Genomic DNA, 18,324 nt, shown 5'->3' on the forward strand with positions numbered 1-18,324 from the left:
GAAGGCTGGACGCCCCAGGGGGTGGGAATTTTGAGGGTGGGGAAGTGGGAGTGGGGAGGGTAGGAAGGGGTTACATCCAAGGAGAAGAAGGAGGAGGGGTAAGAGGATGGGGAGTTCCTGGGTTGGTGGGGGATGGGGTAAGGGGAAAAAATTAGTAATTACTGCACAGGCAATTTTCATCCTTAAGTATAGCTTACATTTTTGATGAACTTCTTTTTGTCTATATTTATAAAAAGTTATTTATGAAGTCTTACTGATATAATAATCAATACTTACTTCACCTGCAATTTTCACCCTTAATGAAAATATTACTATTCAATTAAAAGATTCAAAGTATTTCTTTCTTGTTTAAAAAGAAATTTGTTCTAAAATTGTCATTTTCTACATGTTTCCAATAATAGATCTGACTCTTGTGTCAAAATACTTCTCTAGGAAGAAATGTTTTGAATATAACTTTTATGTGGGATAATTGTATAGTGGACTATGTTCAGCACATACAATGAATATCAAAATGTGTGCCGGAGAATTTTTTCTCTAAATTTCTCAATCTTATCACCCAACAATGGGTCAACTTGGTACTTTTTCATATACTTGAAGTTATGTTCCGTGAAATGACAGTGATATTAACCATAAAACACACACACACACCACAAACACTGAGAAAACTTCAGGTTTTCTCTGCTTATGATATATACAATTCTTAATTTCTGTCTTGGCATTTCTAAAGTAATTAAATTAATTTTTAGAGACATGATTCTGTTGGTTTTATCAATGAGTAAATGTAGAATAAGAATGGTACCATCCCAGAATAAAGTAAAATGAACACTAATCAAACCAAGGCTGGATTTATAGAAGGCAGTTGTAATATATTTATTGGTTATTATGACAAAGAAGGGATTAGTTTGAGTTTTAAAAGTACTTATAATATATAGCCTATGAAAAGTTCAAACACTAACAACACAATAACCTACACATAAAATTTATCTCACAAATGTCAATATTCTACCCTACTATAATATACAGAACACAATGAACTGATTTTAATTAGGATAGTAATTAAAATTTTCCTTGATTAAATCCTTGCATTTTTAAATACTATTTCTTTAATTTGTTAGAACAGAAATTCTATATGATTATTAATTAATGATGTCATATTACTACTGGGTGAACATTTATTCTCATTTTTTCCAAAAAATACTTAATATGAATATAAGCTGTTTTAAAGTAAAATGTTTGGAATTCCTAATGAAATGTAGGTCTTTTCTTTGGTAGTTCCCTGATAATGAGTAAGGTTTCACCATTATTTAAATACTTATGAATACAATTCTACTTGTAAATAACAGAATTCTGTATGAGTACTATAAGTTTAATTACCTATCATCTTAGTCTCTTGCATGGATCTTGTTTATGGTCTAAGGATTGAGCTTGTGATACATGATTTGCCATAGTCTTGACACTTGTAAAGTTTGACTCTGGTATGAATGCTAAATTTGGTTGGCAAATATGATTTCTGAGTGTAGGATTTTCCACATTCTTTACATTGGTAATGATTTATTTTCAATACAGATTCTGTGGTTACCATGAATTTTTGAATACAGAGTAAAGGATTTGCAACATTCACTATATTTGAAAGGTTTGTCACCAGGATGGATTCTAGTGATAAAGCTAAAGAGTTGAGGACTTTGGAAATAAATGACCACTGCTACCACATTTTTCAGGTTTGTCTCCTGTATGGATTCTATGCTGAGACTGAAAATTTGAGGGTAAGGAATAGGATTACCTGCATTCATTACACCTATAAGATTGCTTTCCAGTATGGGTACTTTGATGACCTTAGAGAGATTAATATCAGATAAAAGATTTGCCACATTATATTTGTAGTGTTCAATTCTAGAATGGATTCTGTAGTAACCTTGAAGATGTGAGAACCATGCAAATTATTTACCATGGTTATTGTATTTCTAAGGTTTGTCTCCTACATGAATTCGGTGGTGAACTCTGAGAGTTGAGAAATGTGTGAAGGATTTCCCACATTCATTACAACTGTAAGGTTTCTCACCAGTATGAATTCTGTAGTGAACTTGAAAATTTGAGAAATTTGTAAACGATTTACCACACTTATTACATTTGTAAGGTTTGTCTCCTGTATGGATTCTGTGGTGATCTTTAAGACTTGAAGAACGGGTGAAGGATTTCCCACATTCATTACATCTGTAAGGTTTCTCACCGGTATGGATTCTGTAGTGTACCTTAAGTTGTGAGGACTGTGTAAATGATTTACCACACTTACTACATTTGTAAGGCTTGTCTCCAGTATGGATTCTGTAGTGAATTTTAAGATCTGAGGATTGTTTAAAGGATTTCCCACATTCATTACATTTGTAAGGTTTCTCACCAGTATGAATTCTGTAGTGAATATCAAGTTGTCTGGACTCTGTAAATGACTTACTACACTTATTACATTTGTAAGGTTTGTCTCCTGTATGGATTATGTGGTGAACTCTAAGACTTGAGGAACAGCTGAATGATTTCCCGCATTCATTACATTTGTAAGGTTTCTCCCCAGTATGGATTCTGTAGTGAACTTGAAAATGTGAGTACTGTGTAAATGATTTACCACACTTATAACATTTGTAAGATTTGTCTCCTCTATGGATTCTTAGGTGAACTCTAAGACTTGAGGATTGGCTGAAAGATTTCCCACATTCACTACATTTGTAAGGTTTGTCTCCAGTATGGATTCTATAGTGAAGTTTAAGATCTGAGGACTGTTTAAAGGATTTCCCACATTCATTACATTTGTAAGGTTTCTCACCAGTATGAATTCTGTAGTGAACTTGAAAATTTGAGAAATTTGTAAATGATTTACCACACTTATTACATTTGTAAGGTTTGTCTCCTGTATGGATTCTGTGGTGAACTCTAAGACTTGAGAAATGTGTGAAGGAACTTCCACATTCATTACATTTGTAAGGTTTGTTTCCAGTATGGTTTCTGTGGTGAACTTTAAGCCTTGAGGAACAGTTGACTGAATTTCCACATTCATTATAATTGCAAGGTTTGCCTCTTTTATGGATGCTTTGGTGAGCTTGAATATTTGGTGACTGGGTAAATACTCTGGCGCTCTGGGTGCCTTCTCCTTTATGGCCTGAAAAATATGGAAATATACATGAATAGAAATTCAAGAATTTATCACATGTTAGATCCTTGAAAATAATTCCTTTAATATTCTTTATATTATCCCTCTCTAATTTTAAAACCCATTTCATGAAAAATTTTCAAATATATACAAAAATCATCAGCAATTATTCAAAATATTAAAGTACTTGAAGCAATATTTTTTTAACTATCACTCTAGAGCAATTTTTCCTCTTCATTTTGACACTCAATTATTAATATGGACACAAATCATCTTTCAAATAACTTGAAGAAAACAATGACAGAAATAAAGAACTACAATAGTCATTTAAGAAATGAAACCTAGTCAAAGATTAATTAGTAGTTTTAACATCACAAAGATTATTTTTAAGAAAGAAACATAATAAAATCCTAAGTGTATTAATCAAAAATCATGTGAGGCACATGAGACATGAAGATTTAAAACTGTTCTCAAATCATATAGAAAAATCACTGACAGAGAAATTCCTTGTAATCCTGAGAAATTCTAGTCATGTTAAATATCATATTTTAATTAAATCAACTTTTATACTATACTCATATATAAAAGTATATTTCAAATTAAAGTATGATATTCTGAAAGTAATATTTAAAAAGTCAAACACTTTGCTTGAAATACATTAATGAATCTCTGATCTACACATCATTCTTTGGTAGACAGCTCTGTCTGTATCTTTGGATACCAGCTGCCAACCAGCCCAATCATATGAAATCACCACTCCCTAAACCTCTGCAAAACAGGTTCCCTGGCAAGTACAACAGAAGAGATCTGCCCCATACATCTCATGATGCATCTTCTAGTACACATAGCTACTTGTGATCCCAGATTCTTGTAGCCATCAGAAATCACTACCTTTGTCTGTATCTCTTGAGGACAGTTCATTTCCTGAGCAAACAGAAGTTTGAAGCCATGAGGCAGTAACTCCTCGGCCAGTAACTCTAGAATGCTGCTCCCACAAGTGGCAACACAACTCTACCTCAAATCCCACAGACTGCAGTCATCAGTGACTACCAGGAATTCCAATACCAGGAACAACCAGATGGCTAAAGCCATGGAAAGAACATATTCAACAATGCCCAGGGCACTATTTCAAAACAAGAAAACAAAATATAACTATTGTGTAATTCTGTACATACTTACAAACACTTCATAAATTAGAAAACCCTGTATAAACTAGCAAAACTTATTTGCAAGAAAATGGCCTTAAATTTCATGAGGTGAAGATGATAGAGATTATTTAGAAAATGAATAAATCCTTAAAGTACTAGAAAATACAATCCTATTTGTAGATGTCCTTAAAAAGAAAATAAATAAACACTAAGAAATACAGGAAAATACAATCAGATGGATAAAATGGATGAATAATCATGTTCATAGTCTTACAAGAAAAATAGAAACAATGAACAAAACTGAAACTGGCTAACCTAGGGAAGAGAACAGGTATTTTATATACATGTATCACAAAGCAAATAACAGATATGCAAGAGAAAATCTCAGATGTAGAATATGTGATAGAAGAAGACAAATTGGATAAAGAAAATTCCAAGTCTAAAATATTACTAACACCATATTTTCAGAAAATTTGGAAAAGTATGAAAAGCCCAAACCTCAAAAAAATATGAGTAGAAGAAAGAGACAATTCCCAGCTTAAAGTCTGAGAAAATATTTACTACAAAATAATGAAAGAAAAACTTTCTATTCTAACGAAAGATATAGTTTAAATACACATGAAGTTTACAGAACACCAAATAGATTGGATCCAAAATTAAATCCTCCTAGTATAATATCCAAAAGACTAAACGTACTTTACAAAAGGAAGAATACAAAATGCTGCCAGAGAAAAAGGCTAAAAGACATATAAAGACGAACTGACCACAATTACACCGGACTTCTCAACCAATAATCTAAAAGCTGGAAGAGCCTAAACATATGATACTGCAGATATCAGAGAAGAACCTATATACCCCCAAACATTAACTTACCATCGAAGAAATAGCCAGCAAAATTCATAAGCAAAGCAAATACAATAAAAATTTCTATTAATCCAACACTATAAATAATAGTGTGAGTGTAACTCAAGCACTAGAAGGGTAAATACACCCCCCAAGAAAGCCAAGAAATAAATAATTCACACCAGGAAAAGCAAAATAAGATTAAAACAAACACACAGACATACGTAAGCACACACATACATATTGCAAACCTATATAAAAAAGACAGATATTAAAAATAATTCCTCACTAATATCTGTCAATATAAATGGATGGAATTTCCCAATTTAAAAAAAATCAACAGACAAAATGTATGGATATGTGTCCAGGATCCATCATTTTGTTGTTTAAAATAAAAAACAAACAAACAAAACTCAGGAACAAAGACAACCATTACATTAGAGGATAGTTCTTGATAAAAAGTTGTTCTAAGCAAATAAACACAAGAAACAAACTGGAGTAGCCATTCCTATATCTAATTAAAGAGATATTCAAGCAAAATGATCAGAACAGATGGGGAACACTTTATATGTATAACAGGAGTAATCTACCAGGTGAAGTCTCAATTCTGAACTTTTACACCACAAATGAACCCTCATTCATAAAAGAACCATTACTAAGCTCCAAACATACAATGAACACAACACAATAATAGTGGGAGTTTCCAACACCCTTCTCTCAGCAATAGACACATAAGGAAAACAAATTAACAGACATTATGAATCACAGGGACCTAACAGACTTGTACAGAACATTTCACCCGAACACAAAATAAAGTATATTCTTCTTAGCAGTTCAATGACCTTCCCCAAAATTGACCATATACTTTGTCACATATTATGCATCATTAAATATAAGAAAACTGAAATAAGCCCTTGTATATTTTTATAGCACCATGAATTAATGCTAGGTTTCAAAAACAGAAAAACAGAATAATTCTTAATTCAATGTCCATTAAGTCAAGGAAGAAATAAAAAATTAAAGAGTTTTTAAATTCATTGAAATTTTTCATTACTTTTTGTTTTAAGGAATTTTTAGATAAATGGATGAAGATAGGAACAATCAATATGAATGCGGAACTGTAAGAAAACAACCAATGCAAGCTTAATTTCATGGGCTAATTTAGCTTTTTAAGATATGGCTATATCTGTTATATTTAGAATATCTGTGTAGCTAGTTAGGGACCTGAATATACTTGTTTGCTTTTCACAGAAGACAAAAGAAATATGCTCAAGACTACACCATGAGATGGTGCATACAATAGAGGAGAGGAAACATAAAGAAGAGTAGTAACATACTAGGTCCAATTTTAAAGTTTTACAAATATAAAATTATATATATATATATATATATATATATATGTGTGTGTGTGTGTGTGTGTGTGTGTGTGTGTGTGTGTGTGTGTGTTTGTGTGTTGTATGCATAGGTATAAATGTAGTCAGCAAATCCTTTAGAGTATAGTTTTCCACTAGTTGGCTTCTGGAAATTGAACTCAATTCATATGTTAAAATGCAACCAGCTCTAAATTCTGTACTATTTCTCTGGTTCACAACTTTTAATAAGCATCTATGAATGCCATATGGACAACTACTGTCACACAAGCTTCCTAACATATGTGCTTATGAAAGACAGTTTAAATGCCATTGCCACAAATTACAATGGTCAATGAAAAGCTACATATCACATGTCTGTACACATTGCAAATACTACAAGCAGTGAGTTGTAAGTTTTTGAGTTATATTCCACTGAAATATCACAGTAATTCCAAACATATTTATTTTCATTCAAATCTGAGGGTGTCTACTGTCAGAGAAAGTATATACATAAAGCATAAGAAATATTTAGTAGAATATTAAACCAGATATTTCTTTCTTACTGACTTGTATTCATAGTATTTTCAGGTGCTACTTTTCTCTAGGAGGACAAAATTAATTATTATTCTTTATCATTAATCGATTTTGTGATGTCGAAGTTGATATTCATATAAGATATGCGTACTGGTACAAATTATTCCATAAATGCATTGACAGTATTTACTACAGGTTTATTGACAGTATGGTGGATTTTTAAATTAATACCCATAATTGAAACTGTTTATGAGGCCAATAATCTAAGACTAAACAGGTCCTGGGCCCTGTATTGAAATATATGAATAATCCTACAAATAAAAATCACAACAATATGACTCCTAGAAATATATTGCTTTCCAGTAGGTCTTTGCATCAGTCAATCTTCAATAAAAAAGCTTAACATGGAAAAAAAAGCTTAACAACTTGAAAAATGAAGAAACTGAGAGACGTTGGAGAATTCAGTCTTATGTACTTATTTTTTCACACCCCTCCTATCAATGCTCATGGACCAACACAAAACATAAGACAAAAGAATTGTATAGGCCAGATGTAATTAATGATGCTAAATAGCATTCACTGACACTACAAGGTTACTATCTATATAAACTCACTGAGAATATGTTAACATTCAACAGACCAGGACATGCTCAGTGAGATAAGACCCCAGCTTTAAAAAGGAGAAAGAGTGTAGAAAATGTCCCACGATATAAGTACCAATCCAAAGTTCATAATTTCTTGGAGCAGGAAAATAAGTTTTAATCTATGATGTAATATTAGTTCTATTAATTATATTTCATGGATTATCTTCACAAAGAGTTATCAGTACAAATCTAATTCTATGTTTAAATACATATTTTGGCTTTCACATTTTTTTTTCTTTTGAGAGTAAGATTGTGACAGAGGGAAAGAGAGAGAGAGAGAGAGAGAGAGAGAGAGAGAGAGAGAGAGAGAGAAGAACATAAACAGACAGAGAAACTAAGATATTGAATTAGTGTTAGAAGTGGAAATAGTCTTGGGGTGGAGAGAAAAGAAAGAAAAATATGAGCAAAATATATTTTATAAAATTCTTTAATAATAATAATAATAATAATAATTCAAATATACTTCTCATATACGTGCAACTGAAAAATAATGATAGCAATTAAAATACAGAATAATCTTATTCTACTTTGTAAAACAGATATTACATACTATATTTCAAACTACCACTATTGAGATAATATAAGGCAAAAATCAAATAACGGCCATGGTTTACATTTTTTTGTTACTTACTCTGAAACACTTAGGAATAATCTGTATGTAAGATTGATTTAAGGTAAAATAATAACCACATTTCAGGACTAGATTGATCCTTGATTTAGAATTATCACATCACATATTATTTATTTTCAGATTACCTTGTTCTTGTCCTACTGTCTTCTCTTGATCAACAATCCAGGGCTCTTTTTTTTCTTCAAGACAGATGATTACCTCTGGTTTTGAAAGTGCAACACCTGTATATTCAAATATACATAACAGTATACTAGTGAATGTATCTGGGTACTTGGATAGGAATGTGTCATACATGTAACATGAAGGAGAGTTAAAATATGCATGAATGATTTTTTTTTTTTGGTTTTTCGAGACAGGGTTTCTCTGTGTAGTTCTGGCAGTCTTGGAACTCACTCTGTAGACCAGGCTGGCCTCGAACTCAGAAATCCGCCTATCTCTGCCTCCCAAGTGCTGGGATTAAAGGCGTGCGCCACCACCGCCCGGCGGCATGAATGATTTTTATAGCCACTTTTTTCTAAAATGTTTTAGGCTCGTCCTAGCTCAACTCTGTTTAAAATTCTGAACACCTTTTTAAAATTATCACATTGATTAAAGACAACTGTGGAAGTCAAAGTGGATTCACATATTAATGCTAATATCTGCCTAAGAATAAGTAACTAAGATTGAATGATCCTAAGTTCAAATGTAAAATCAAGAAAAATGTACGTAATATATTAACTGTAAATATCACTAATCAATACCTATTATTAGTGAAGGCCAGATGCAAATATTAAAAGAAGTTTTAGTAATTTCTTAGGTGAAGTAGAAATTATGAAATATAGATATTCTTACCCACAGAAACCAGGTTATTGTAATTCTCCAACATGACATCTCTGTACAAAGCCTTCTGAGCAGAATTGAGACATTCCCACTCCTCCTTAGAGAACTCTATAGCCACATCAATGAATCGCAATAGACCCTGAAATTAAAATGAACCATTTGCCTTCATATCTATTGGCTAAGTTCTATATTTGTCCCAAGAAAGGATTAGTTAACTATGTGAATTTTTATGTTATCAGTAACTAATAGTAATTTTTGATGACTTATGATCTGAGAGACAGAATATTTGACTTCTCTGCAAAAATCCAATAGTCTAGCATTTCTTAACCTGTGGATATTGACATTTTTCATGGTCAAATGGCATAATTCCCTAAATGATCTAACAGTGGTTTCCTAAGCCACGAGAAAGCAAAGATATTTACATAATTCATAGCATGATTCATAGCTGTAGCAACAATATGGTTATGAACCAGCAATGAAAATAAGTATACGGTGTGTGTCAATACAACCTGAGAATTGTATTAAAGAGTTGCAGCAGCAGAAAAGCTGAGACCTATGGCAATAGGCTCTCAGTCTTATTATATAAATGATTTATTATGTATTTATAATTTAATTTAATATACAATATATTATTTATGTACTATACATTTATTAAATAATTTAATATGTAATAAAATTAAATATTTATTAAATAATATGTTGTATACCTTGTTATGAAAAATTAAAACAGAGAATAATATGAAAGATTTTTGTTACTGTTAATGTGAGTTAGCACAGTGAAAGATTGGATGTTAAAATAATGAGGTTATTTCTGTAAAAACAGTCATCATGTCCCATACCCATGCACACATTTACCTGAGAAGAACACATCATTTGTTTCTCCTTCAGATTGGAATGACTCACAAAACTTTATATGAAAATTGCACCTTCTGGAAGCAACTATTTATTGATTGGCAGCCAATCCTCCTCCATGTCCCTGATAAAACTAAAGTGTGGAAAGCAGGAATCACAACTCCTTGCCTTCTGCCAGAAAACTTCCTGGAGATCATGAGTTTATATATGCAAAAGGGGAAAAACATCCTTTACTGCCTTCAGGTGTTCTGTTTTTCCAGAAGTCGGTGTATTTCCATATAGAACTGGATATGTAGCAGTAGTGACCTCCTATATAACTAACAGACATTCTGAAATTTAAAATGGAGGCTGAACATAGTTAAAATTGATATTCTCACTTTGCTTGCTTTACCTTTGCCTGAGGTGCTTTATATATTAAAAAAAAAAAGTCTCTACTTGCAATAATGGTCATTGTCTGTGAGGTAACCCCAGGTGAAATTATTTCTGATAGTTGGTAAACAAAACAGTTGCCTGCTGACAAGTAGAATCAAGGCAATCAATTCCTATCTCACTATTGTCTCCAACAAGATATTACTTTTGGATTCTATTTCCCATTCTAACATACCATGATTTAGTTGTTTTAAAGGGAGAATCATGATTATATTTTCTTATTTGTTTCCTTTTAAAGTTTGTTGAATTCTTTTGGATTAATTATCAAAAACACTACACATGTAAATATGACAGCACTGCACCAATTCTAATACCTTCACCTGCCAGTGAAAGCAGCTGAAATTCAACCTCCAACAATATCATCCATGTTGACAACTTTGAGCTGATAAGAGGCTGAAAAAGTGTTATATTAAAAGCATAGTTACTACCCAAAACTTTGTCATTTACTTTCTATGAAGAATATACGGTACAGCACAAAGAGAGACATTATGCTTACCTGCAAAACTCACCCATATGATTTATTATCAATCTACAGAAAGTACTAATAAGATCTTAAATTGTGTCTCAATGATTAATTGGAATTTTCCATAGGCTTCTTTTTCTTTATTTTCTCTTTCGTTTTGCTATGATACTCACATTTTAAGGCTCTATGCCAATGAGGCAAACGTTCAGAAATTTCAGAAATGCAAGATGAAGGTCTAGTTCATAGAGAAATTTCAAATTTTCTTTCTACTTTTCAATTAATAGTAACTATACTGCAAATACTTTTGTCTTAGGAAAAATTATACTACACTTAAAATTGTTTAGAATCATGGGACAACAATGGCAAAAACTCGGTAAAACAGGATTGCAGCTTAAGGATGACAGAATGTACTATTTCATAAAGTGTATGAGTTCATTAGGCATACATTGTGATATAGAAACACATTGCTTCAGTAGTTGGATAGTATTTTTGCATGCAATTGCCTCCAGTAAATACTAACCATTGAGGATACATGATAGGATACATCAAAGAAAGAATATCTTATATTTAAAATATCCTGACCAGATACATACCAGAAATCTGGGATACCATGAAAAGGATTAAGTTAAAGATCATAGGAATAGATGAACATGAAGAGTTCTAGACAAGGAACAGAAATTATTTTCCATGAAATCATAGAAGAAAACTTTCACAAATAAATGAAAGACATGCCTATAGACATGTAACAAACTTATTGAACGCCAATTAAACAGCATCTGAAATGAAATTCCTTCCACTGCATAGGAAATAAATCACTAATTCTACAGAACATAGAAAGATTATTAAGAGAGGGGAGTTAGAGTGGAAAGGTAAAACATCTAGGCAAACTCATCAGAATTATACCAAAATTCCCAAAATAGCCCCTTAAATCTTTAAGAGTATGAACACATATATTGCAACCTCTAAAAAACTACAGATGCCAACCTAGAGTACTATACACAACAAAACTCTCAATCTCCATAAATGAAGAAAACAAAATATTTCAAGAAAAATCCAAAATTAAACAATATGTGTCCGCAAATTCTGTTCTACAGAAAATACTAGAAGCAAAATTCCATTCCATTAAGGGAAACTACACCCATGGAGAGAGGAGAGGGACAATAAGTAATTCTATACCATCAAAAACAAAACATGTAAAGCTCAGAAAACAAAAGCACACCCACACCCTCAGAGAGTGAGATGGGTAGGGAGGGGGGGGAAGAGAGAAACTATGTGAAAATGATAGAAATTAACAATCACTGGTCATTATTATCTCTGAACAACATTGATTCAATTTCCCAATAAAAACACACAAATTAATGGATCCTAAAACAGGCTTATGACTCTGCTACATAAAAGAAACACACTTCTGGAATAAAAATAGACAATACCTCAGAGTAAAGGGCTAGAAATAATGTTTTCCAGGCAAATGTACACTGGATCAAATATTTTCCAAGCAAGCAGACTCTGGAAACAAGCTGGATTAGCTATTCTAATATCTAACAAAACATATTTTCATGCAAAATTAATCTACAGATAGACGGAAGGATATTTCATCCTCATTAAAGAAAAAAATCTACCTAATTTTTCCCAATTATGAATCTCAATGTCCCAAAGACAAGGGTTCCCACAGTTGTCCAAGAAATATTGCTAAATTGGTCTGCACAAAGAACCCCATTCATTATTAGTGGGAGAATTCAAGATTTAACCTCACCAATCAGCAGGTCATCTAGAGGAAAACTCAATGAAGGAATAATGAAACTAAATGCTTTTATTAATCAAATGAGCCTAACCAATATCTACAAAAAGTTTCACCAAAACACTAAATAATATACCTGCTTCTCAGCACCAAATAGAACTTTCTCCAAAATAGTCCATGTAGTGGATCACAAATAAGCCTCACTATACAAAAGAAACTTCAAATAGCTTGTATTTTATTATGCAACAGCAGGTTTAAGCTGGAATTCTCAAGAGCAGAAAGACCAGAAGTCCAAAACACTCATGGAAGTTGAACTACTGTATACTCAATGATCTCTGGGTAGGAAAGAAATAAATGAATAAAAGACATTTAAAAATTAAAAGAATGAAGTCTCAACTTTCCCATATTAATAGGACACAATGAAAGCACTTCTAAGTGGGTCATTCAAAGCACTAAATGCCTCCATTAAAAACTTAGAAAGTTTGCATACTAGCAATTCAAAAGTATATCTGAAAAACATAGGGCAAAGAAGAAGAAGAAAGAAACACACACACAAAGGAGCAGAAGGAATAAAATAATCAAATTCAGGGATGAAATCAAACATAGAGAAAGAAAGCAATAGAAAGAATCATTGAAATGTAGGGCTGGTTCTCTGAGACAGTGAATAAGATAGAAATCCTTCACCAGATTAATTTTAAGACAAAAAGCCAACATACAAAAAAGCTAATCAATAAATGAAATGTGTACCTAAAAATGTTCATGGAATAAATTCCCAGAATCATTGTGTTTTAATTTAAAGGCTACATTCCACAATACAGGGAAATGTATAATGAAATAACTAATTATCTGGACAGATACCACTTTCCAAAGTTATATGAAGGCCATGTACCTTATAAAATGGCATTTATAGACTGTGTGCAAATAGAAGCATTGCTTCAAAGTTTCAAAATGATTAAACATCCATTGCAAGATAGTTTTGGTGGAATATTCTGCCATTCTGCCATAGAAGTACTAATACCAATATTCCTCAAATGATTTCACAAAACAGATACAGAAAGATCATTGGCAAACACATCCTATGAGGACAATATTTCTCTGTAACCTAAACTACACAAAAATCTACAAAGAAGGGTAATTTCAAACCAATTTCTCCTCTAAATATTGATGCTACTGTTTAAAACACTCACAAACTACTTGTTAGTGAGTACATATGTTCAATGTTCTCTTGAGACTGAGTTGCTTCACTCAGGATGATATTTTCTAATTCCATCCATTTGCCTGCATAACTTAGGCTGTCTTCTTTCTTAATAACTGAATAGTATTCCATTGTGAAAATGAATGACATTTCCTATTTCCATTCTTCTGTTGTAGGACATCTCTGTTGTTTCTAGCTTCTGGCTATCACAAATACAGCTGCTATAAACATAGTAGATATGTTCTCTTGTGGCATAGTGCAACATCCTTTGAATATATGCCCAAGAGTGCTATATTTGATTCTTCAAGTAGATCTATTCCCAGTTCTCTAGGGAAACATTAGATTGATTTCCAGAGAGGTTGTACAAGTTTGCAACCCCACTAGCAATCACAAAATTTTCTTCTTTCTCAAAATATCCTGTCACTTGAGTTTTTGTTCTTATCCTTGCTGATTGATGTAAAGTGGAATCTCAGGGTCATTTTGATTTGCATTTCTCTGATCACTAAGAACTTTGAATATTTCATTAAGTTATTATCACCCAACTGAGATTTCTCTGTTGTGAATTCTCTGTTTATTTCTGTACCCAATTTTTTATTGAGTTGTTGAGTTTCTTGGTGCTTACCTTTTGAGTTTTTTACTTTGGATACTAGTCCTCTATTGAATGTGGGGCTAGTAAAGATTTTTTTTTTACCAATCTGTAGGGTGCTGATTTGTTCTATTGGCTATGTCATTTGTATTACAGAAGCTTTCCAGTTTCATGAGGTCACATTTATCAACTCTTGATCTTAGAACTTGACCCATTGGAGTTCTGTTTATAAAATTTTCCCCAGTGCCAATGAGTTAGAGGCTCTTTCCTAGTGGCCTATCATGACTACTCTCTCAAAGGACCAAAAAGCAGCTGAAAGTGTCAGATGTAAATATCAATGGTCAGAAGCATGTGACACCTCTGGTTGAATTAGGAAAAAGCTGGAAGAAGCTCACTAGAACAGTCTTATAGGAAGACCAGCACTCTACCCTGGACCCCTGTGATCTCTCAGACAATGAGCCACCAACTAGGCAACATACAGCAGACACTGAGGCCCCCAACACGTGTACAGCTGAGGACTGTCTGGTCTGGGTTCAGTCAGAGAAGATACACCTAAAATTCAAAGACCTGTAGTCCCAAAGAGTAGCAGGTTCACGTGAGCTTGGCTGGGTAGGGAGGAAGTGTGGGATATGGAACAGTCAGAGAATGGACTGGGAGCAAGATAAAATCTGGACAGTAAAACATAATTAAAGAAAAAAAATACAAACCAAATCCAGAAATGCATCAAAACAATCATCGAGTATGATAAGGTATGGTTCATCCCAGTGATGCAGTGTTGGTTCAATCAACAAAAATCTATCAATAAATTCATCAGATATACAAACTGATACAAAAACAACATGATCATCTAATTAGATGTTGTGAATGCCTTTGACAAATATACAATATTTCTTCTTGTTAAAAGGCTTAGAGAGATCAGGAATATAAGACTCACACCTAAACATAAAAAAAGCAATATACACCAAACCAATAGCCAACATCAAATTGAATGTAGAAAATTAAATCAACACTACTAAAATCAGGGAAAATACAAGGATACCTACTACCATCATATTTGTTCAGTAGAATAATTGACATTCTAGATAGAGTAATAAGACAACTAAAGAAAAAAATGTTTTAAATTTTGAAACGAAGATGTCAAAAATAGGTATTTCCTGATGATAAGAAAATATATATAAGGTGTGGAAATGAATATTAATAAATAAGTTCCCATGGTAGGTTCAAATCCTGGCTCAATTATTTTGGTTCAGAAGGAAAGAGATACTACATTTATATGTTAATATGCCTTAAAAACCTAAATACCTGGGCTACTGTATAACCTACATGCAGTTAATCCACCTCTCATCAATAATTACATATTATTACTGACTAAATTCTACATCCTATTTAGTTGTTCTAGAGCCAGTTGGATAGCCCTCTATCCAACTAGCCCTTGCCTTCTCAGCTCCTTTACATGGTGCAAATGCATGTCTGACCTTTGCTCTTCTCAGGCAAAGCATCACTCCTCATCTCCCTCTTGGCATGGTGGATCGCCTTCCTGTTGGAACCCAGTGCCAAATGAAGGAAATACTAAAATCCCAATTCCATCTCTCCTCTACAGCTACTGGCTGTTGATTTCTTTATTTAACAATAAGAGCCAAATGGAAGCAGATTTCCAGAATCTATGTGCAGATCCTCTAATGTAGGCAGGTTTATTTTTGACAACATAATTAGCATTCATAATATAAGCAGCTATATTTTTCCCTATTTGTTCAATGATAAGGCTGTCTTCACTCAGATATACATTGAACATAATTGTAATAATTATTTATATTGTATGGTATGATATATACTTATATCATCTAGTCTGTCATATTTGTCTATTAAGATAAATTATTCTATCATTTATACTAACTTAAAGAGTGTACAGTTCTATGTCTCAATAAGGTTTGATTTTAACTTGAAATACTATCTGAAAGCCATTCTTTCATATCTAGAACATCTTCTTTAATGTTAAACAAAGCAAGGTCAATTATGAGACTAAAACTAATTATCAACTTCATCAGAGGTCTGAGACTTAATTTAACATTACCCGAATGTGTAGGAAGCACAGTAATTTAGCTTCCTAAACTTATATAATTTGTAGAAACAGCTGGCTGCCTGGGAAGTCCCTGATATTGTGTATAATGTTAGAGTACCTGTCTTCAACATTCTGTCCCAGAGCCATCTGTCAGGCCTTAAGTGAAGCAAGAATTATGAAGGACTAGCTTAGCTTGTCATGGCAGAGATTAGCATTTGACTATCTCATATTCGGTTGGAATTTTTTGCACAGAATGTTGTCTGTAGATGAAATTAGAGTATATTTTATCAAATGACTAGCATGCCACAATTGATACAATACCAAATGAAGGTAATGATACTCAATATTTCCTTTGAAGTTAGATGGGGGTACTTTCAGGATCGCACATGTCTCCTAGTCAAAGGTCTATTAATAATGAAATAATTTTAAATGTCATATGCCAAGGGTCTCTGATGTTTTTAGAGATCATATAAGTATGTAAATATGTAAGTATGTATGTATGTATGCATGTATGTTTGTATTTATGCATATATATATATTAATATATATATTACAAAAATATATATTGTATTTAATCAGAATCTAACATTATTATGAGTTTAGTGTCTGATTTAACTTATATTCCTAGCAGCTGTTAGAAGGACTGGGTCTAACTCTTGTCTTCTTTAATAAATTGCTTAGGCACAATGCCTATCTAAGATTACCAAAATTAATTTTAAATGTTTTATCAGTGTTCAAAACATTATGCCAATATAAGTTAAGCCTTTATCAATATATAAATTCTGTACCAATGTTTCAAATTATAATTACAATTCTTGATCAAAATATAAAGATTTTTATAAATGTATGATTTTGGCTATAAATTGTTTTGTTTAAGGATAAATTAAGTATTCCATTCCCATATATATATATAAAATTTATTATAATATTACTCAATTCTTCTGTTTTCTTTACAATCTTCTTCATTTTAACTAAGAAAGAGAGAAAAGGAAAGGAAAATAAGAAATACTTGAGACTAAGTTCTCTAATTAGAGAACTATAATTAGAACTTAATAGTTTCCTACCTGTCCATTTCCAAATTATCCCTTAAAATGAAAATCTATACTTTTTACAATAATCATAACTAGACACCCACACCTAAGTGAAAGGGAAGACCACTCCCATCAACTTCTTACTGCTGAATTAGGGTAACAAAATAATATATAAGCTGTGAAGATGGGGCAGGGTAGAACATTAGATAAATTGAGTAGAGCTAACAAAGTTAGCTTTTCGCTTTGTTATGCAATCTATGTGTAGGTAGAAAGTTCAGTCCTTAACTGAAGTCCTGATTGGAACCATTTGAAACTTCGGATGAAATGAGGTGATCTGGAATTGGAAGTCACTCTTGAAACTGTACTGGGAAGAAGACTTTGGAAAACCCATCATGTGAAGCAAAAATCAACTGGGAGGAGAGGTTTCCAGAAGCTATGTGTAGATATTCTATTGTAAGCAGAAGCAGCTGAAGAATATATCAGAAAATTAAAAGATTTTCATGCCGATGGATCAGTATGTCTAAAGTAGTGAAAAAGTCAATATTACTGCTATAATAGTTTATAAGTAACTTGAGAAAATATACACATCCTAATGTGAACAACTTCTCAATACTAGGCATAGAAATAACACATATTAATCTTACACAACAAACCACATCAGATATGCATTGGTTCTCATGCATAAACCTTGGTTGTCAAAACATATAGCATCTAACCTAGGCATATATTATACATGTAGAATACCATATGAATTAGCTAAGCAATCATATATCCAATTTATTTTGTACATACTATATAACCTTATTGCATCAAGAAATACTAAGTGACTTAAGGCATGATAAAAAATTAGCAATGCTGTCT

The 18,324-nt window shown here is 32.5% G+C and overlaps 1 protein-coding gene across 1 annotated transcript in view; it reads right to left on the reverse strand.

Annotated features, from left to right (window-relative positions):
* Positions 1-1,961: 1,961 nt before the first annotated feature.
* LOC114636487 (zinc finger protein 501-like) overlaps positions 1,962-18,324 on the reverse strand; it is a 55,420-nt gene continuing 39,057 nt past the window's right edge. The window contains exons 4-6 of the mRNA XM_028784559.1: positions 9,123-9,249; positions 8,417-8,512; positions 1,962-3,148 (exon numbers count right to left, since the gene is read on the reverse strand). Coding sequence (XP_028640392.1) covers positions 1,962-3,148; positions 8,417-8,512; positions 9,123-9,249 — 1,410 coding nt within the window. The remainder of the gene's footprint in view (positions 3,149-8,416; positions 8,513-9,122; positions 9,250-18,324) is intronic.

Source organism: Grammomys surdaster, unplaced genomic scaffold, assembly GCF_004785775.1.
Source record: "Grammomys surdaster isolate TR1022 unplaced genomic scaffold, NIH_TR_1.0 124271, whole genome shotgun sequence".
In the NCBI taxonomy this organism is placed as follows: domain Eukaryota; kingdom Metazoa; phylum Chordata; class Mammalia; order Rodentia; family Muridae; genus Grammomys; species Grammomys surdaster.